This window comes from Trichosurus vulpecula, chromosome 3, assembly GCF_011100635.1.
Source record: "Trichosurus vulpecula isolate mTriVul1 chromosome 3, mTriVul1.pri, whole genome shotgun sequence".
Lineage (NCBI taxonomy): Eukaryota > Metazoa > Chordata > Mammalia > Diprotodontia > Phalangeridae > Trichosurus > Trichosurus vulpecula.
Genome location: NC_050575.1, coordinates 211248660 through 211270417, shown reverse-complemented (window position 1 = coordinate 211270417; position 21758 = coordinate 211248660). Strand labels below are relative to the sequence as shown.

Below are 21758 nucleotides of genomic sequence, written 5' to 3'. Positions count from 1 at the left end.
AATTTGTTCAGAGCCATTTTTTTACAGGTGTTTGGAGGGATTTGGGGGAGAGCTTAAGCAAGTCCCTGCTTTCCAGCTGCCATCTTGGCTCCGCCCCCCCAAAGCTCATCAATCATATCTGTTTCTGATATTGAACATTTTAACAGTTGGTGTCAAGAACTTTTTTCTCCAGGTCTTCAGTAGGTATGGCTCCTGAGAAGGCTTCAGTGCTTACTGAAGCAGTTGTCAGGTCGTATCTCCACAGGAGTTGCTTCTAGGGATGATGTCTGAGAGGGCTGGGTTGGATGCAGGACCACTGGTCTGGGAGAGGCTGCAACTCCTGGTATTCTTGGATTGACATGTCTTTTGGTAGTAGTTAGTCAGAGGTTGATATTGCAGGGTGAGAAAAATGGGCCTCTTTTCAGTACTAACTACTCCGTTTAGTGACAGCTATGAGGCCTAGGCTAAGAAACAGGGTTAACAGTTCAGGGGGCACTGCTAAGGCTATCTAATTAGGGATATGGTTGAAAGAATGAATTGTGGACATATATATCATCACCATTATCTTACAAGGTGTGCTGGTGTGTGGACCCTTTCTACACTTTCTTCTTTGTCGTCTTTCTCTCTTTTTCTCCTCTAGGTAATTTTGTTTCTTTAGGAACAGTAAAACTATTGCATGTAACTTGGTTTTCTTATAAAAATGTGTTTTGTCTATTAAACTTAAAAGTATAATTATTCGAATATTTGTTACAAATTTTATAATAGAATTTACCTTAAACAGTTTTGTTGATATCTTTTGGGTTTTTTTGGTCACCTCAATTTGTATAATTATATAATAATACTCAATGGTAGATTCCTCAAATTAATTCTTTTGGAAGATCTAAAAATTGATTCTTAACAGCCTCTTTTTTCTTTTTTTGCTGTCATCACTACAAAGAGAAAAGGGGTTGCACAATGAAGAATATTTTGCACTTTGCTCGTCTCTTGGGTTGACAAATAACAACAATATAAGTGACCAACCTTCTGGTGATAAGCCTCTGCACTTAAATATCTAGGCTGGTATCCTCAGACATAGCCTGTCACAGGCCTGTATTTGAGGCTTCCCGGATCTGTCAGTTCTCGTGTTCTGTTACTATAACCTTTAGAAATTCAGGATCACCCCATGATGGGACATCAAACTAGGATTTTTTTCCCTCTTTTTGGAGGCAGTTGGGGTTAAGTGACTTGCCCAAGGTCACATAGCTAATAAGTGTCTGAGGCTGGATTGTGAACTCAGCTTCTCCTGACTCCTGGGCCAGTGTTCTATCTACTTCACTACCTAGCTGCCCCTTCAAGGTAGGATTTTAATGGAATCTAGCATGCCTTAGTTTTTGCCACTTTGAAAATCAGTCAGTCTGGCATAGTCAGTGGAAAAAGATCTGCGAGTTTTAGTGGACTGCAAGCTCAACATGACTCAACAGTGAGATATGACCCTGAAGGAGGAGAAGGAATCTGACTTGGGGGCATGGTGAAGTCAGTGAGAGAAGTCCCAAAGTAGTGCAGCCAGGTGAGAAATGAAGAGAGGTGTCTGAGTTGAGCTCTCTCCTTAAATGGCAGGCAGAACTAGGAGCCTGTGAATTGTATACTCAAGGTATTTTATGCCCTGGTTTTCATGACAGCTTTCTTAAGTTATGAAAGTCTGGTTTCACAGATGTTTAGGATGGGTAGAGTTTGCAAGGAAGCAGATTTAGGCTTGATGTAAGGAAAAATTTCCTAGCAATTACAACTATTCTGGAATGGGCTACCTCAGAAAATAGTATACTCCTCTTTACTAGAGGTCTTCATGTGATCAGTTCTTTGGTATATTATAGAGAATATTCTTGTTGGGGTTTAGACCAGACTTGATAGCCTGTGAGGTCCTTTCCGACTCCATGATTTTATATTCTCTGTTTTCCTAACGTGTTTGAAAAGACCTTTCCAATTTCAAGTTGCTTGTGTATTCTACTTCAGTAGCAGCTATCATCATTCACATTTTTATTTTCTTTTTTAAATTATCATTTACATTTTTACTTTTGAATCTTCAGAGTCCAAAGACTTTAGAATTAAGATTTGTAATAATAGAAACTGGCTGACAACATTCTTATAAATTTTAATGAAGTCTTTCATTTTACCTCTATGCTTTTAAGTAGGAAGTTTTCAGGCTCATTTGATAAAAAGTGTTTGATCAATGTACATGGTCAGATAAAGATGCATTAACTGTATAGCTATGCAATGTTTTACTAAAAAAATCCTTCAGAAATAATTTAGAATGTGGTGGATATCTTATTTTAAACATTTGTGATTTTAAAAGATTTTTTTTATCCTACATTTTTAGGCATTGTTGATATCATCATGGATATGTTTAGTGACAACAAAAAGACCCTGGGAAAATAAAGAGAAATATTTTTCCCCAGAATTTTCCTGTCCTCCCAAACAGCCTTTAGCATGTCCCATTATGGCTAGGATGAATACTGACTGTTTACTAAATTTTGTTACCATAAAGAAAACAGCCTTTGAGGTTTAAAAGAAGCCAGCCTTAGAACAAATGTAAGGAAGTCCTACTTCTGACCTACTGTATCAGGTAGTAAGCTTATAAAATGTATAGCAGAAGGGAAAATTCAGAATGAAAATATAGCTATGTTCAGAAAAAAAGCTTAGATAAATGCAGGAATGATAACTATAATGAATTGTTTGATGGGGAGAATGAGATGTTTGGGGAAAATACTCCCTAAGTTTTTGAATTTTGATTGAGGGAGTATAACTATTTTCTCCTACACAGAATATTATAGTCATATAGATCTCATCCAGTATGTTTCTGAGAAGCCCTGACTCTCTTGCTGTTTTGTTGTTTTGGGGTGGCTTTTTTGGCCATTGTTTATTCCAAGGGCATACATATAGTCTTGGAGGTGCTGTAGTGTAATGAAAGTGTCTCTGGGTCTAGGATTGGAGATATAGAGGTAGATTGATTCTCATTTATTGTCTGCCTGCTTCCTATATAGCACTTTTACTTAAAAAAACAATAACAATACAGGGGCAGCTAGGTGGCAAAGTGGATAGAGCACTGGCCCCAGAGTCAGGAGGACCTGAGTTCAAGTGCAGCTTCAGACACTTAGTAGCTGTGTGACCCTGAGCAAGGCACTTAACCCCACTTGCCTCCACACACAAAATAAAAATAACGATTCAAAACAACCTACAGTAAGGACCTAATTGCTTATATAAAGGATGAGTATTGTAGGAGCTTTGAAGAGAGAACTTGGATGGTCAGAAAACAAGCATTTTACTAAGTGCCTACTATATGCCAGGCACTGTGCCAAGCACTTTACAAATGTTATCTCATTGGATTCTCACTACAACACTGGGAGGTAAGTGCTTATTATTATCTCTATTTAATAGTTGAAGAAACTTGGGACGGAAGTTAAATGACTTGCCCAAGGTCACACAGCTAGAAATGGTAAGACTTTAATTGCTCCTTTAAGGCAGAATATAACTTGAATAAGAGAGGAGGGGGAAGGACATTCCAGGTAGGAATAAAAGAGAAGGTAGGAATGCTTGGGTTATGTTAAGGAAATGGTGGGTAAAAAGTTTGAATAGGAAATTAGGATGAGTTGAGTAGGTAGGTGTTAGGTTGTGGAGGGCCTTGAATGATAATCCAAGGTGTTTAAATGATATTAATTAATAGGGAGCCATGAGTAAAGGGATGGGAAAGTGTTTTGAATCAATGTTTTAGGAAGATTAATCTGTTGATTATATGTAGGATGGATTAGAGAGACTGGAAATTGGAAGCCTAGTTAAACTATTGCAACAATATTAGTATGAGCTAATAAATGTCTAAACAAAGGTGGTGGCATTGGAAATGGAAAGGAGGAGGAAGTATGTAAGAGGTTACAAAGGAAGAATTAAAATCAACAAATGCTTAATCAACACCTATATATTGGGCATTTGGGGATTCAGTGATTAATAAGGATGTGATCCCTGGTCTCAAGTAGCTTAAAATCTACTGGGGTAAATGGGTGGGAAATGGCATGTATACAGATAAATATGTGATAAAAGTAGAATATAATAGAGCAAAGAAAGATTTCAAAGTATTATAGAAAAATTTGAAGGACAAGTTACTTTAAGCTGAAGGGAATTCAGGGGTGGGGAACCTGCGGCCTCCAGGCCACATCTGGCCTTCTAGGTCCTGGGGTTCGATTGAGTACAAGTTTTACAGAATCCTTTTATTAAGGGAATTTGTTCTGTGAAGTTTGGATTCAGTCAGAGGGCTGCACTTGAAGACTTAGAGGCTGCAGGTTCCCCACCCTTGGATTAGGGAATGCTCCAGATTGGAGGTGGCAACCAACATGAACCTTGAAGATTCTGATGTATGAAGTGGGAGACGTGTTCAATCTGAGGAACAGTTGTAGTCTAGTTTGACTGTAATGTTGAGTATGTGTAGGAGTAATGTGAAAAGTAGGTTGAAGCTAGCCTTACATGCCAGCCTAAGGAGTTAGTGTCTGAAGCAGGGTAGAATCCAAGTCTTCCTGACTCCAGGTCCATTACTGTGTCTGTCTACAACATTATAGTGCTTTTGTTTGAGCCTCAGTTTCCATGCCTGTAAAGTGAGTGGACCACATAGTCTCTTGTAGATTTAATATTCTGTGGCCAGGAAGTTTGTTCAGGAACAAATGAAAGACAAGCTCAGAATGAAACACCAGCCAGTCCCATGATGGGATAGTTTCAGAAAAGATAATGGGCCTCTGAGGTCATTTTCAGCCCTGAGATTCTGTGAGTTTATATTTTATCCTATAATAGGCAATAAGGAGATTTTTGAGCAGGGAAATAACCTATTTTTTAGTAAAGTTATTTTGGCAGCTTTTAAAGATTGGATTGGAGAAAGGGGAGTCTGAAGGCAGGTAGATCAATTAGAAAACTGTTAACAGTATTCCAGGTGAGTACTGATGGGGGGGGCCTCAACAAATGTGGTGGCAATAGGATTGGAAATATATGGTTGGATCTGTGAGCAGGTGCGGAGGTAGAATTTAAAGAATTTTGACTAACTGAATGTGGGATTTGAGGGAGTAGAGTAGTAAAAGCTGATATTTTTAGTCTGGATGGCAAGGAAAATGATATTCTCAGTGGAAGTATGGAAGTTGTAGGAGATGATTAATTAAGTTTTGGACTTGACATATCGATATACCAACAGGATATTTAGGTGTGGCTGTCACGCAGATGGTTGGAGCTGAAAGGAGAGATGGGGGCTAGAGATATATATTTGGGATAATTTGCATATGGGTGATCCTTGAATATATGGAAATAAGGTTACAGGGAGTTTATAGAGAGAGGAGGGGACACCCATACTGGGGAGGTGGGAGGAGGGTAACAATGAGCTGGTAAAGGAGAAGTGGGTTAACATGAAGGAGAACCAAAAGAGAATAAATATTATCACTGAAACCAAGAGAGGAAAGAGGATCCACATTGATTGAATGTAGGAAGAGAGAAAGAACAAGGGAGGATTCAAAAATTATTCTGAAGCTATCCCTATTCCTGACCAACAAAATGGAATCTAGTTTTGAGAGAAAGTTTAATTTAAGGTTATAATGGGAGTTTCCAGGTTGAGATTTCCAAAACACTTTGCAGATTCTGTGGGCTAGAAGTTCAGGGATGAAGCTTTTGCTGGAATTGTAGACTTGGAAGTAATTTGTAGAGAAGTCAGGGGATGAGATTTGTAATGGAAAAGGGATAGTATGAAAAGAGTGGAGAGCTGAAGACTGAACCTGGAGATACACCTACATTTAGGAGACAGAAGGAGAAAGGAAAGTCAAAGAACAGTCTTCAGATGGATACTGTAGTGTCAGAAGGTGGTCAGATGAGTCTCAAAATGAAGACTGAGAAAATGCCGCTGAATTAGATGTTAAAGAGATGTAGAGGATTTTCCTTTGGTCCTTAGATTTTTTTTTTAATATATATCAAAACAGCTTCCTGAACTAATCAGTTTGCATCAACTAAAGGCAGTTAGGTGTAGTGCAGTGGGATAGAGTGCTGGGCCTAGAGTCAGGAAAACCCAAGTTCAAATTCAGCCTCAGACACTTCCTTGTTGTGTGCCCCATGGCAAGTCACTTAGTCTTTGTTTGCCTCACTTTCCTCAACTGTAAAATGGGCATAATAATAGCATTTACCTCTACAGGGATGTAAGAATCAAGTCAATAATATTTGTATAGCCCCTTAGTAGGCACTATATAAATGTTTATTCCCTTCCCTTCCCTAGCTAGGAACCTAGGAGACACTTGATTTTCATCCTAGGGTTTTTTCCTTTACTAACTTTTAAATATTCACCAATAGTTAACCCCAGCTCCAAATATCAGATGTCTTGATATTGATGTTTGGGCCTGCTTAGTCACCTACATTCAAAGATTTGTTGCACCTAGCCTCTAATTTCATTTTTCCCCTTAACATTTGTTTTTTAAAATTTTTAGTTCCAAATTATCTACCTCCCTCCCTCCCTGAGGGAGCAATTTGATATAGGTTATATGTGTGCAGTCATGTGAAACGTATTTCCATGTTAGTCATTCTGTAAAAGAAAACACAAAAGAAAAACCCACAAAAAAAATAAAGTGAAAAATAGTATGTTTTGATCTGCATTCAGACTCCGTCAGTCCAGTCTCTGGAGGTGGATAGCATTTTTCATCATGAGTCCTTTGGAATTTTGTTAGATCTTTGTATTGCTGAGAGTCATTCAGAGTTGATCATCATACAGTATTGCTGTTACTTTGTACAATGTTCTCCTGGTTCTCACTTCATTTTGTATCAGTTCACGTGAGAGTCTTTCCAGGTTTCTCTGAAAATCGTCCTGCTTATCATTTCTTAATAGCACAATACTATTCAATTGCAGTCTTATACCACAACTTATTCATTTATTCCCCAATTGACGGATGTCCCCATTGAGAAATAATGTGCCAAGGTAATTAGAAATATGTATAAAAAAATTTCTGCCTAGACTAGTCCTGGCTTGCTAGCTGTTCTCCAGGCTGGAAACCCACGCCTCAGCATGCTGCTACTCTACTCCCACTACTACAAGGTCCTTAAAAGAATTTCAACCCTTACCTAAAAACACTACATGCCTATTTAGAATTCTGCCCACCTTGGGTGCTCTGGACCAAGTTCATCTGTGTCATAATTTTGGGCTTACTCAAGCCAGTTAGGAAGCTTCCTGATTACTAGGCTTTGGATGATTGATCCACATTTCAGTGTTGTCACAAGTAACTCCAAGAAGAAGAGAGAAAAGCCATTATGCTTTGTTACTTTTTTTTTTTTTGGAGAGGGATGGGGCAGGAATAATTCCACCTAAGTTCACCAGCTTTCACAAAATAAAATTCTTTAATTAGCACATTCCCTCCAAGTGTCCATGATCACTTCTAAAACTTTTTTTGTTTGGGATTGCTCACGTTATATAGAAACTTCTCCTCCTCATCCTTGCCCCCTCCCATGAAGATCAGTTGGTAACCTGGTAACTCATTTATAACTGAGAGTTGTCTGAGAGCATTGAGAGGTTAAGTGACTTGACCAGGGCTAACTAGTGTGTCAGGGAGGATTCAAACCCAGGTCTTCTGATTCTAAGGCTGGTCTTAATTACTCTGCCATGCTGCTTCTCTCCTAAAACTTTCAATACTTAAAGTATATTTGTCTTTCAGAGAGCTGTTACATTGTCTCACTTTTTTCCCCTCCTTTCTCTGCTGAGAAAGAACAAGTTTAATCCCTTTTCTACATGATAGCCCTTCAAAATACTTGAAGCTTTCCACCAAAAACATCCCCATTTCCTTCCATAAATCTTCTTAGTGCATGAATAACAGGCTTTACTGCCCTGGTGAAGTCCCATATAGAGGATGCTCCTCTTCAGTTTATCAACATTGTTCCTAAAATATGGTGCCAAATCAGAAACACAATAGCTCGATACTCTAAATGTGTGATCGTGGTTCAGAGTACAATGGGACTTACCTCTCTAGTCCTAGATACTACTTGGGCATCATATTACACCTGACTTATTTTAACTTGTAGTCTATGAATACCTCCAGGTAATTTTCAAATGAACTGCTAGCTAGTCATATCTCCTTCATTTTACACTTGTAAATTTGATTTTTTAAAAGTCAAGTTGGAAACTTTACATTAACCCTGTTAAATTTCAACTAAATAGATTTGGCCCAATTTTCTAGCCTATAAAGATTAAATCCCAACTCTCTCATTCAGTTTGTTAGCCATACTCTTCAGTTATGTATTAGTTGACAAAAGAAATGAGGATTATGTACTGTAACCTTAACAAAAGGTTGCTGTAAATGTGGAAAATTGCATGTATTTTCAGGGTATTTTTTTTGTGTTGATTAGTTTTGCTGAATTTTTTCTTTATCTTTTTTATTTCTTTTAAAAATTTCTTTGTTATATGAGGTTGGTTCTCTAGTAGAATGGGGAGGGAGACGGAGAAATTTCAATATAAAAACAAAAATTAGCAATAGAAATTTTACTTAAAAAGGTGGTACCATTGTTATCCATTGTACCTCTCAGCATATTTGCTGCTGCTTGATATTATCTTCTAGTATGGGGCTGGAGTCAGTAATTATGTTGTTTTTTGGGTCTTGCCTTTTGATTCTGCATTGTTTCACATGTCTTCTTGTAATTATTTGTTTTCTTCACTCATCATTTCTTACAGTTAGCTATGTCCTTCCATCAAAACCTTCAAAAGGTTCTATTCAGTGTACTTGAGTCATGCTTCCTCTGATGCTTTTAATATTTCGTAGATACCAGAGTAGTACTTGGGTTGTGTTTTCTTTCACTTTCACTAAGTGACCTCTCGTTTTTTCCTAATTACATCTTTGAGGTTTTTAAGCCTAAAACTTCTCATGTACAGGCCATTATTCATAATTTGTACAACCTACTTATGTTTGGTATGTGTCTTTCAATTGCCCTTTGGGTCGTCTGCAATTTTTAAACTTATAAGGGCATGATATTTGTGATTTCAAAACCACTGAGTATCACCAAGAAAATATTGATGTTGATAATGGGTTTTTATAGCTGTTTAGGATCACTGAAAGCATTGCTTTTGAATGTGATGAGATCTAATACTGGACATCATTATCAAAAGGACAATGGATTGCCTCTTCCCCCATCTACACACCATAGAATCCACAGGATCAACATTAGAAAAGATATCATAAGTCATTTAGTATAACTTGTAGTTAAATAATAAATCCCTCTATAACCTTTAGCCTTAACTTTTCTGCTGACCTTTAGTATTGCATCTCCAACTGCCTTTCATACATCTTGAACTGGATGTTGTCTGCTCCTCATCTTAAACTCAGCATATTCAAAACAGAACTTTCCTCTTATTTCTTTCGTCCTTCCAAACTTCCCCATTACTATTGAGAGTACCACCGTCCTCCTAGTCTTCCTGGCTTGCATCATTCTTGATTCCTCACTGTCTCTCATCCCCCACCCCCATCCAGTATGTTCCTAAAGTCTGTTGATTTCACCTTTGCAGTATCCCTAGAATATGCCCTTTTTTTTATTGACACAGCCCTGGTATAGGCTCTCATCACCTCATGCCTTGATTATTACAGTAGCCTGCTGATGGGTCTGCCTGTCTTTAAGTCTTTCCCCACTGCAGTCTATCCTCCCTTTAGTAATTTCTTAAAGCACAGGTCTGACCAAGTCATCTCCCTACTCAGTTAACTCCTGTGGCTCTCGGTTATCTCTAGGATCAAATACAAAGTAGTAGGCATTCAAAGCCCTTCATAACATTCCCACCCCTCCTTCCAGTCTTCTTCCACCTCATATTATTCAGTCCAGTGACACTGGACCTCCATGAACAAGACAGTCCATCTCTGGGCTGCAGGCATTTGGCTGCCCTCCATGTCTGGAACACTTCCCTTCTCTTTGCCTCTTGACTTTGCTGGCTTCATTCAAGTTTCAACTGAAATCCCACCTTCTACAAGAAGTCTTTCTTTCTCAGTCTTTCTTTATTCTAGTACCTTCACTCAGTTAATTATTTTGTTTATCCTGTATATAGTAGCTTGTTTGTACATAGTTGCTTGTCTCCTCTATTAGATTGGAAGCTCTTCTGATAACAGGGATTGTCTTTTGCTATTCTTTGTATTCCCAGCAATTAGCACAGTGCCTGGCACATAGTAGGCACTTAATAAATGCTTATTGACTGATTATTCAGTTGTTTCCTTTCATTAGTGTACAAATCAAACCTCTTTTTCCAAGTGTCCAAGTGTGCTCCCACCTTCCTCTCGTTCTAGAAGGCAGGAGGCTTTTCAAGCTTCTTTTCTCCTCCCTGATGTGAAGTGAGGTCAGGGAAATGAATGAATTGCTGGAAAAGGCCTCAGATCATTTAATTCCACCTTCTTCCCCTCCTCCCTCTCCCATTCCTTCCATTTTATAGGTAAGAAAACTGAGATTTAAGGAACTTTTGACTTGTCCAAAGTCACATGGCTAATAAGTATCAGAGGATCTCCAGGTTCCCATTTCATTCCTCTTTCATTTAAAAAAAAAAGAAAAAAGAAAAAACTTCCAGACAGGAACAACTTAATTTTACAACTGTAGATTAACTGCATTTGCTCTCATCTGGACTCAATAGTCTCCTAATTGTTTTCTCTGTTTCATGTGCCTCTGCTCCAATCAGGACTTCACACAGCTGCCAAAGTGATTTTCTTGAAGTGCCTATCTAGACAGGTCACCTTCCCTTCTTATTAAACGCTAGTGGTTCCCCATTACTTCTAGGATAAAATATGAATTACTCTATCTGACATTTAAAGCTCTTTACATCCTGTTCCTAGCTTTCCAGACTTCTTTGACTTTACTCCCCTCGTGTACTCTACTGTCCAACTATCCTGACTTAATTGCTGCTTTCTTACCTAGCACCCAGTTTTTCATCTCTGTGCCTTTGGGCTATTCTTCATGCCTGGAATGTTCTCCTTCCTTACCTCTACCTCTTGGACTCTCCAGTTTCCTTCAGAACTCAACTCAGATACCCCATTTTCCAAGAATCCTTTTCCTGTGACCTTTCCTAAATTACCTTGTATTGAGGTTGTATATATTCCTTTTATTTTCATATATGTGCATATTGTCTTCCCTAATAGAATATAAACTCCTTGGGGGGTAGGTGCTTAATAAATGCTCATTGATTAATCAGTAGAGTCCAGTATATTCCTAGAGTTCAAGGGGTACAGAAAGTGACCTTCTATTCTTGTATTATGCTTCTGGTCTGGCAATTTCAAATCTCTCCCTGTTCTGTATCTTGATTACAAGTCAATTCCTGTCTGTTCCTATACAAAGTCATAAAGACCTCTTCTCAGGGAATTACTTGGGGCTTTCCTTTTGGGGACTTCATGTATAATCCTGGCCTCTTGGCTTCTCCTTAAGTACATGGCTGAATCTGTCTCAGCTTTTTCAAATTGAACTAATCCTGTTCTTAGAAGTGGCCTATTTGGAATTTAGAGTTTGGATTTTGGGCCCTGCTAGGGTTAAAGAAACCTTTTCCCTTAGGTGGACGGTTAATGTGGGATGTATTATCGTGACTGGATCAAGTCCTTTTGGGTGCTAGACTTAATACCTTCTCTGCACATAGATGTTGTATCCTCATTTGGAAGAAGGCCCGTAATGATAGAATTCTGTGCCCCTTTTGTTTGGAGAGAACTTTATGGGAAAGGTTGAGACTTCTTCATTTCTTCTTTAGGATAGGCAGGGTTACCTTCATATTCCTATTCAAATTTGGGGCCGCTACCTTATCTACTTGTTCCAAGGGTACCCCCACATATTTCCTCTGTGCTTGCCATGTTATCAGGATAATGGTAGGAAGGGTCTGCTCTATTCCAAAAGTAGTCTCTTTGACTGAAGGATTAGGGTTCAGTTGAGAGCTTAATAGAATTTCTTCTTGGCTTCATAAAGCAGGGTGAAACTGACTCTTGGACTTCCTAACCCCTCCAGAAATCTCCTTGGATGTTTTGCAGTGGCGTATCTCTCAGCTTACTGAATAAAAATCCTGCGAAAAAAATCAGACTTAGGTTGCTTCTCTTACCACCATAGCATAAGTTTCCCTGTTACTACTAGCTGAGGTTCTCTGACTTTGATGACTCAGGTTTTCCTTGCTGCAGTCTAGCAGGGGCAGATTTTCAGCTGGGTCTGTCCAAAGAGAAATTAACTCAAGTTCTCCTATCCCACAAGTCAAGGTCCATGTTGTGTTGTTTGGTTTTTTGTTTTTCTTTTTCCTTGGAGTACCTGTTCTGTACTTGCAGCATTCTTCATATCCTCCTTTGCAGCCTGGACCTATTGAACAGGGTATGATATGGTTGTGATCACAGTAGTTAATTTTATCTTGTCCTGTGGTGAGACTTAATGGAAAGAGAGAAATGAGTTGTGAATCCTCTGGGTTTAAAGCATTCAATTTTGCTTTTAGTTTGCAAATAGTTGTAGCTACTACTTCTTTCATACCCACCCTCTCTCTTTCTGTAGCTGATACCATGTCCGCAGCCATTCAAGTGCTGTAACTTTCAACAGAACATATGAATTCACCAGGGATGTCGTTTCAAACTGCAGCAGGTAGAATAACATTGTCCTTGGTGTTCTCTTGGGAGTCATTTTCCTTGAAAATTCCTTTAATTAGAGAAACCTGACCTGATCAAAAACCTCTTTCTAGGATGGCTCTATAAACAGAGGCTTGGGAATATTTTGATCTTATGATACCTAGTCCAAGCTTTTTGGCTCAGCTTCCTCTCTGCCTGCAGCTGCCTGTGTTGGGTGTGCTACATCAAGAGACTGCCCACGTTCTCTTTCCTATTTCTTGGCTTGGAGACTATCTACTCTCCCTGTTGAGGCTCTTGGTTTCCTTCAAAGAAATAACTGGCAAGTCTCCTTAAAGCTGTCCTTGCAAAGATTCCCCCCTCTGGCTTCCCTCTTTATTCTCTAACACTTTCCAACACCCTTACCATTCTAGATCCTCTTTTCTTCTCGCTGTTCTTGGATTTCCAATTCTAACATTTTCAGTTTCTCCATTTCTTTCCTACTCTTAGATCTGAATTGGGCCTGATTACTTTCTAGTAATTTTCTCATTCTTGCTGCAAACATTCTTGAGTAAAGACTGACCTAATCCCCTCTAGATTCACTGGAGTACAGTTATGGAACTTCTAACATCAATCAACTATATGTGTAAGGACCCTTTGTTATCCTCAGCTGTCCTTTCTCTGCCAGAATCTGCATTGTCCAGGAGGAATTAGGCTTACCCATGCAGTTCCAGGGTCAGTCTCCCATCTCTCATTGGAATTCTCCAGATATCATAGGAATTGCCACTTTCAGTAGCTGTATTATTGAGGGCCTGAACATCTGTTTTTCATCCCATCATTTAAGCTACAACATAATAAAAGTTCAAGGGTTCCCTGACCTAGTTCCTAAGAAGGAGTTGGTATTGGGGGAAGCTAACTAGATCGGCAGCCTAGATAAAGGGCAGGGTCTTTTATAAGAGATCACTTGGTAACCTTGGAAAGATATTTTCAGTAGGGTGTTGGGACAAGGAGCTGGATTGTAAGGTTTTGAGGAATGAAATGGATGGGAAAACATAATAAATGTAAGAACTTTCTTGAATAAGTTTGACATTAAATAGAGAAGACTACAGCTTGAGGAAGAGGAAGCAGGGTTGAGTTACCAGTGTATATGTTTTGCTTATCTTGTGGACAGTGGGGATGGAGAGATTGATAGAACAGGATGGCATCAATAGGGTACTGTATGGATCCCACATCTCCATCTCTTGGGAAAACAGATAATTCTCAAAACCTCAGCATTGTGCTTCTAAGAAGAATACAGTTTCTAGAAATATTAAAGTTAAATCAGTTAGAAAATAGAGAGCTTCTTCTGCCAATTTTGTGTAAACCTTTCTGGTCCTTGTCCAAATTCCTGTTCAGAGTTTTGTCTCTTGCTTAAACAAGAGTCCAGGATGGGAATATGACTAGAAGGAAGCTTCTTAGGAAATCAGACTATCAGGGACATGGCTGAAAGTAAACCTAAGAAGTATAAGAGAGCCTTGAATTCAAGTCAGGACACCTGGGTTGTAGCACATCTTTGTCCCTTGCTTGATCCCTTAAACACATTTTTTTTTTTAGCTTTGCTGATCCTTAGTTTCCTTATTTGTAAAGTGAAGTGTTGGATTGAATAGTCTCTGAAGTCCTTTTTTTGGCTTAGGAAAGCTATAGTGGGTTCCAAGGGGTTTCATGGGAGTCATCACTTCTTGAAAGTACTTTTTTTCTTTGCATCCCAAGTCCAGAAGGGTTAGTTTTGAAGGTCAGCAACGAGAAGTGGTGCTAACTCATTTCAAGGCTGCGATGTCAAAGGGTGAAGTAATAGGCTAAGGCTGCCCAGCAGAGTGTGGTAGCCACCTAATTTCTTTCTTTCCACCATAAAAAAAAAAAACAAAACACAGCAAAAAAAACTTGTCCTACCTAGTACCTCCTGTATTATCTGGGGAAAGGTTCATGAGATTGTGCCCTGAGGAAAATCTTCAAGACCTGAGGTGATATAGGAAAGTTCGAGGAAAGTGACTTTTACCCTCAGAAAATTAGTCTGACTTTGTTCTTCTCCCAGGATGCTCACAACTGTATTCCTGAATTGGACAGTGAGACAGCCATGTTTTCAGTCTACGATGGACATGGAGGTAAGTACAACTTGGTAGACTGTCACCTTCAGGGTTCTGGGACATCTTTTCTGTGTTAAGAACAGACCCATATCGCTCTAGGATCCTGAGCTCCGAAACCGACCAGATCTTTGTGCTTTTGGGGCACAAGAGCCCACAAGAGCTCTTTGCTAAAAGCTATTCAACCTCTTGCGCATCTCGTGACCCGACCTAGACATTAGCAGCAGGTTCATGTAGGGACAGAACTGCCTCTTGTGGTCTACCTAAGTTTCATGGTCACTTCAGCTGTCTTTAAACTTACTTTTCCTTCATGTGGAGCTCAGGCTGTTGCTGTTGTCCTCTCTTCTGAACAATGCTTTAATGATTCAGTATGCTATAAATTGATTGGGCCTTGGTTTTGTTCAGGTGGCCTCCCCCAAGTTACCTTCCTCCTCTGGGCTGAGGCTTGGGTATACAAAAAGAAGTACAGACAGTTTTGTTTTGTGTAAATTCGCATTATGCAGATTGGACTTAAAGAATTCTGAAAGAAATCCACATCCCTAAAAAATACCTTTAATAACTTTACTATACAGTACTATGTGTGCTCTCTCTCTGAACTCCCTCTCTCTCTCTCTCTCTGTCCCTCTCCCCCCCACCCCACCCCGTTCCCCCTCTCTCTCTCCCTCCTTCCCTCCCTTCCTCTCCTCTTGCTCCTCAGCTCAATGGCTGTGACCTCCCAACGCCCCCCCCCCCCATAAAAAAAAACCCTGAAAATGAAAGCAGAACAGATGAGGGGATAGATTGCTACTGGGGAGAATTGTGGGGGCTTGGCTTGCGACCTCTAGCACCAAGAGAGGAGACCTTTGCCCTGTTCCACCCATGTGTGTCCAACCTCCACATGGCTGTCTTCCATCTGTCCTTGGCTCCTTTGGGTTGCCCATCCTTTCCTGTCTATGTCCTACCTCCATGTATCTGCCCCAGTGTGTTCTTTCTCTTGCTTCTGATCAGGCCCTTACATGGTTGTCTCTGGCCCAGCATGTTCTTCCTCCTGCTCTTGCTTCTCTGTCCTCAGCCCAGCAAGTCCTTGTGTTGGTCCCCTCCCTTCATGGATATGGGTTCCTCTTCTTCCCTTTCTCTTCCCCACATCTTCGGGCAAATTAGTATTATATAAAAATATCCTTATATATCCATTTATGTAAAGTGAGAACTGTCTCTGTGTGGATGTACCTCAAAGAGAGCGATGAAACAGGCTCTGAGTGATTTCACCTCTTCTTGTAGGGGAGGAAGTTGCCCTATACTGTGCCAAATATCTCCCTGAGATCATCAAAGATCAGAAAGCATACAAAGAAGGAAAACTACAGAAGGTAAGAACCCTGATGTGCATCTTTAGGTGGCAAAGTAAATAGAACACTGGGCCTAGAGTCAGGAACACCTGAGTTCCAATTCAGCCTCAGACATTTCCTAGCTATGTGACCCTGGGCACTCCAACCTTTGCCTCAACTCCCTCATCTATAAAATGTGAATAATAATAGCACCTACCTCCCAGGCTGGTTGTTGAGGATCAAATACCATAATTGGCACTAAATAAATGCTAAATAGCATCATTATTATTTTTGTCTTTGTATTCAGGACCATTCAGCTAGGTGGTTAATTGGGGTTTGGCCCCTGGGCAAATCACTTAACCTTTGTGTCTTACCTCAGTTTATTCATCAGTAAAATGGGGATAGGAATAGCACTTATCTCCCAGGATTGTTTCAAGGATCAGATGAGATATTTGTAAATGCTTGGCCCAGTGCCAGGCACATAATAAGTCCTTAATAAAGACTTGTTACCTTGCCCTTCCCTTAGCCTGAGAACTAGTCCCGTAGTTATTTCATTTTTTCCTCTGGACCTTTACAATCTAACCTCTTTATTCCCCCTTCATTCAGGATCTTTTGCAAAGTTCTGAATTTAGTTCTAGCCCTGGGGCCTTAATCCACATATGAGAGACTACAATGTGTCATACTTAGGTGTGTACTATAGCATTGCAGGCAGGCATTTTCTTTAGACCAGCGGTTCTCAAAGTGTGGTCCCAGGATCCTTAGCAATACCTTAGACTCCTTCAGGGGGTCTACAACAGCAAAACTTTTCATAATAATTCTAAGATACTGTTTGCTTATTAAAATATTTCCTCCTTTTTCTAACTTAACATCTGTGTGAGACCAGATTTTCTTCATATATTTCAACCGAAGCAACATATTGCAGCAGATTGAAAACAGAAGTAGATATGAGGATCCAGCTGTCTTTTACGAAGCTACACATTAAAGATAACTGCATAAATATGTAAAACAATTACATTTTACTCATCAAATTGTTTTGGAAGTTTTTAGTAAAACATTAACATGCAATGGGTTTATTGTTTTAAATATTAGTTTACATTTCTAATATGGTAATATAGATAGAACCCACATAAATATAAGTTCTTTGGGGTCCTCAGTTTTTAGGAGTGCAAAGGCATCCTGAGATCAGACTTTGAGAACCTGTGCTTTTTAGGCTCTGCATTTTTTTCATCCCCCTGTGTTCTTCACATTGCTTAAATTCAGGCTTTGGAAGATGCCTTCTTGGCTATTGATGCCAAACTGACCACAGAAGAGGTCATTAAAGAGCTGGCACAGATTGCAGGAAGGCCCCCTGAGGATGAGGACGAAAAGGAAAAGGTGGCTGATGAGGATGATGGTGAGTAGAATTCAGTGGTGTCATTTATTTCAAAAGGCAACAGCAAAAGCCATTTGTCACTGCTGATTGAGTACATAGTACACTAGTGAAAGATGCTTGGGAAATTGGCTTCCTGAGGACCTAGGGAGTCTTCACCATTCACTATGGTGTGCCATCCTTAGGTTATGCTTATGATGGGTTAAGGTAGCACTTCTCATGTAGGCAGTCCTTACATCCTAGATTTCTTTAACTCTTTCATGAATCAAGGCAGCCCAGCATGTTAAAAGAATGTTTCCTAAGCATGGAGCACTATTTAGTTTTCTGGGTGATTGGTGTCATTGCTATTGAAAGGGAGATTGCGAGTTCCATTGATTGATGATGGGGAGGGTCCAAAAAGCCAGCCTTTAGTGCCTTTCCCCAATAGTATATAGGAAAAGGGCATCCCTCAGAGACCAAATAATGAGAGAAGCCTTAGGCACACTGTTGAGACAGGAAAGTTAGAATCTTAAGCTACAGGACTATTGAATGAGAGTGGGAAATAAATCCACAAGGAAAGGGGCATAAAAGGGCTCTGATTTAGCCTGTTCCCTGCAGTGGACAATGAGGAGGCAGCCCTGCTTCATGAAGAGGCCACCATGACCATTGAGGAACTTCTAACACGCTACGGGCAGAACTGTCACAAGGGCCCTCCCCACATCAAGGCTGGGGCTGGGTTGGGTGAGGAACCAGGGTCCCAGGGCCTCAATGGGGAGGCAGGGCCTGAGGAGCCATCAGGGGAATCCCCTGTGGAGGAGAATGGCCCCATAGCTGAGGCCCACACAGACCTTTCCTCCAACTTGGAACGTGGGACTGAGGCAGTCCAGGGCGATGAGCCTATCACCCCCACTGGAGAGGCTGGCCCCTCCTGCTCTTCCACCCCCGCCAAGCCACCTCGTGCTGCTAAGTCCAAGTTCTTTGAGGACAGTGAGGATGAGTCAGATGAGGCAGAGGAGGAAGAGGAAGACAGTGAGGTAAGGGCCTGTGAGGGCCAACAGGTGCTATAGTTGCACAGAGGGACTGTCTTGTCCCCACCCCACTTTTTCAAACTTTCCCTCCCATCCTCCCCGCTCCCCTAAAGGTTTAGCCTCCTTGAGCCTAATACTGCCACCATCACAATTAACATCAACTCTCTTCCTGGGTGGAGGCAATAAAGAGATAGACCCAGTCTTGGCCCTCAGAAGCCCAACCATCTCCCAAAGAGGAAACAAGGTAGATGCTAATTGGGGTATTAGGGCATTGCCTTCTCTTTGGGGAGGTGACTGTAGGACCTTTGGCCTTCCCTGGGGTTTCCCACTTCATGACAGCTAAACCCAGTTCAGGTGCTGAAGCCCTTGCCACCCTGAAATTTCCCCATCCCGATCCTGTAAGTAGCAGCTTTTTAGGGGTTGGAGAGAGTGTGACTAGGTAGGATTTGATGGTGGTAGATGGGTGGGCTTCAGGGTAAGGAAGGTTCAGCCTCATCTCAGCAGCATGGCATCATCCCTGTGGCAGGAGTGCAGTGAAGATGAGGATGGATACAGCAGTGAGGAAGCTAATGAGGATGATGAAGATGACACAGAAGAGGCAGAAGAAGAAGATGAGGAAGAAGAGGAAGAAGAGGAGATGATGCTGCCTGGGATGGAGGGCAAAGAGGAGGTGAGTGTGGTGGAGGCAGGCAGTGGGCCTGGAGTAGCAAATTTTTGTGTAGAGGCATGTATGGTAAGGGTTTGATTTTGGGGACAGGGGATTCCATCTGTGTCTTAGCATGGAAAGCCCTGGCCAAAGGGTCTCAATTGTTAGCCAAATGGTCATCTGTAGAATCTTTAACTTAAGTGAGGGGAAGTTGTAGGTTGTTCTTCCTTGGAAAGATTCTTTCACCTAGTCTCCATTTATTAAAGCTATGGATATAGTTCCTATCCTAGGAGCCTCCAGTATCCACCTTGGCTGGGGATAAGAAGATGAAGCCTGGGGAGGAACTTCTTTGATGAACATCATTGAGCAAGGCCATGATAATGGTCCTCATGACCATTTCCTTTTTCTTTTCTCATAAGCCTGGCTCAGACAGTGGTACAACAGCAGTGGTGGCTCTGATCCGGGGGAAGCAGCTGATCGTGGCAAATGCAGGAGACTCCCGATGTGTGGTGTCTGAAGCTGGTAAAGCCCTAGATATGTCCTATGATCATAAGCCTGAAGATGAACTGGAGCTAGCACGAATCAAAAATGCTGGTGGCAAGGTTACCATGGATGGACGAGTCAACGGAGGCCTCAACCTCTCTAGAGCCATTGGTAAGAGGCTTGGGGGTGGGAGTGATACTGGGGCTTCCACCCTTCCAAGACAGTCTATGGTAACATCTGTATAGTGCTTTTAATATTGGAGAACATTTTGTATATAAAAATATGTATATAATTTTCAAGGATAGGTTATCATCCTAATTTTATAGATGGCTAAAAGCAATGAAAGGTCAAATTACAGTTAAATGGCAGCTGGAACCTTGCCCTCCTGGTTTCTTAACCAAAGCTCTTTTCACTGTACCACATGACCTCCCAAAGCCTGAGAATGGCATGTTCCTTTAATACAATTCCCAGTCCAAATGGCAACACTTCTGCTAATTCATTCTCCTACCAGGTGATCACTTCTATAAGAGAAATAAGAACCTACCACCTGAAGAGCAGATGATCTCTGCGCTGCCTGACATTAAGGTGCTAACCCTCAATGAGGACCACGACTTCATGGTCATCGCTTGCGATGGCATCTGGTGAGCAAGGGGGTGGGAGGCTCTGAAGAAAGATCTTTTGCCATAGATCTCCCTCTAACTTCTTGCTCTGGGCCTGCTCCTTCTTTGGTGTTGTCATTTAATGCCGGCATTAAGCAGTTGCATATTTCCTGAGCTGCTCTAGGAATAGAAGGCTGGGCCTTCATGAGTCAGAACCTCCAACTGGCTTGGGGTAACATGACTGGATCTTCTCTCTACTACCCCCTTTTCCCTGGTGGGGCCTGGGCAGTTCTCTGACCATTACGTTTGGCCACAGGAACGTGATGAGCAGCCAAGAAGTGGTCGACTTTATCCAGGCCAAGATCAGCCAGAGGGATGAAAATGGGGAGCTTCGGCTGCTTTCCTCCATCGTAGAAGAGGTAAGCTGGGCACTCTGGAGAGAAGTGGGAGGGTCCTCCAAATGTAATGGAAATTGAGTGTCTGCTACAGCTTAAAGCGTGGAGTAATGCAAAACTTTTAAACCATCCCAGTGGAAGTTTTTCTTTCCTGCCTGTAGGTCTTAGTTGACCAGCAGGTGATAGCCTTATCACGAAGCTTGAGGCCCTTTTCTCACTTCTTTTCATCCCTCCTGAGCAGAGCCAGTTCAGCCTCTGTTCTCCACCCCATGACCTTAGTAACCTGTTCCTCCTGCAGCTCCTGGATCAGTGCCTGGCACCTGACACTTCTGGAGATGGCACTGGGTGTGACAACATGACCTGCATAATCATCTGCTTCAAACCCCGAAGCACAGCAACACCCCTGACTGAGAGTGGCAAGAGAAGACTAGAGGAGGTTATGACCCCTGAAGCCACTGGGGAGAATGGCAACAGTGACAACAGCAAGAAAGCCAAACAGGAATAGCAACTATCTCCTCCCCTGCCCACCCAGACTGTTTTCTGAGCCCACCGGACTTAAGACTGAGTTTTGTCTTTTTCCTTTAGCCTTAGCAGTGGAAATGAGGTGTGCAGGGGGATCCGGGGTGGCTTTGCTTAGCCCATTCCAAAGAGGGCTCTCCCTCCACACAGCACACTGCGGGAGCCCCTTCTTTCTCCCCCAACTGGCCCCCTCACTGGGCATTGGGAGAGGTGGAGCATGGCACCAGCTGGAGGCCTTGACCCTGTGCAAGTCACCATTAATGTGCCTGTGCTGTTGTGTTGGAGGGAAGGACTGGTGGTTCTGGTTTTTACTCTGTGAACACTTTATTTAAGAACTTTCTTTTTTATTGGCGGCTCCCTGGTCCCTTAGCCGCCTCCACCCACTCTGTTGTACACTTTCAATCAACACTTTTTCAGACTAAAGGCCAAAACCCAACTGTGCCCTGTGGTGTCCTTCTTTACTGTAATCCAATTCCAAGGAGACTCCTCTCCAGCCCAAGTGAGCAGACTGGCAGGGAGCACCTCCTTTAAACAGGGCGCTGAGCGGTGCCCAGGATGGTGGGGGGGGAGGAAGCCCCTACACATCCCGGTGGTTTTCCTGGTGAAGAACTGGAGTGAGGGATCACTTGGGGTTAGTAGGCATGAGAGGCCTTCCAGAGGGGCCGGGGCTACCCGAGCTGGGCCTGGAAGGGGATTTTAGGGTATGCTGCTGGCACGGGTAAAGGGGGGGCCAAATGAGTGGGGGCAGAAAAGGGCACTTGGGGAAGGTTAAAAGTAGTAATGTTAGAACGGGCA

The 21758-nt window shown here is 41.7% G+C and overlaps 1 protein-coding gene across 1 annotated transcript in view; it reads left to right on the top strand.

Moving 5' to 3' along the window:
- PPM1G (protein phosphatase, Mg2+/Mn2+ dependent 1G) overlaps nucleotides 1–21404 on the top strand; it is a 30669-nt gene extending 9265 nt beyond the window's left edge. The window contains exons 2-10 of the mRNA XM_036752521.1: nucleotides 14596–14665; nucleotides 15902–15987; nucleotides 17206–17338; nucleotides 17912–18327; nucleotides 18848–18991; nucleotides 19387–19621; nucleotides 19962–20091; nucleotides 20366–20468; nucleotides 20743–21404. Of these exons, the coding sequence (XP_036608416.1) occupies nucleotides 14596–14665; nucleotides 15902–15987; nucleotides 17206–17338; nucleotides 17912–18327; nucleotides 18848–18991; nucleotides 19387–19621; nucleotides 19962–20091; nucleotides 20366–20468; nucleotides 20743–20949 (1524 nt within the window). The 3' untranslated portion in view covers nucleotides 20950–21404. The remainder of the gene's footprint in view (nucleotides 1–14595; nucleotides 14666–15901; nucleotides 15988–17205; nucleotides 17339–17911; nucleotides 18328–18847; nucleotides 18992–19386; nucleotides 19622–19961; nucleotides 20092–20365; nucleotides 20469–20742) is intronic.
- The last annotated feature ends 354 nt before the right edge of the window (nucleotides 21405–21758 follow it).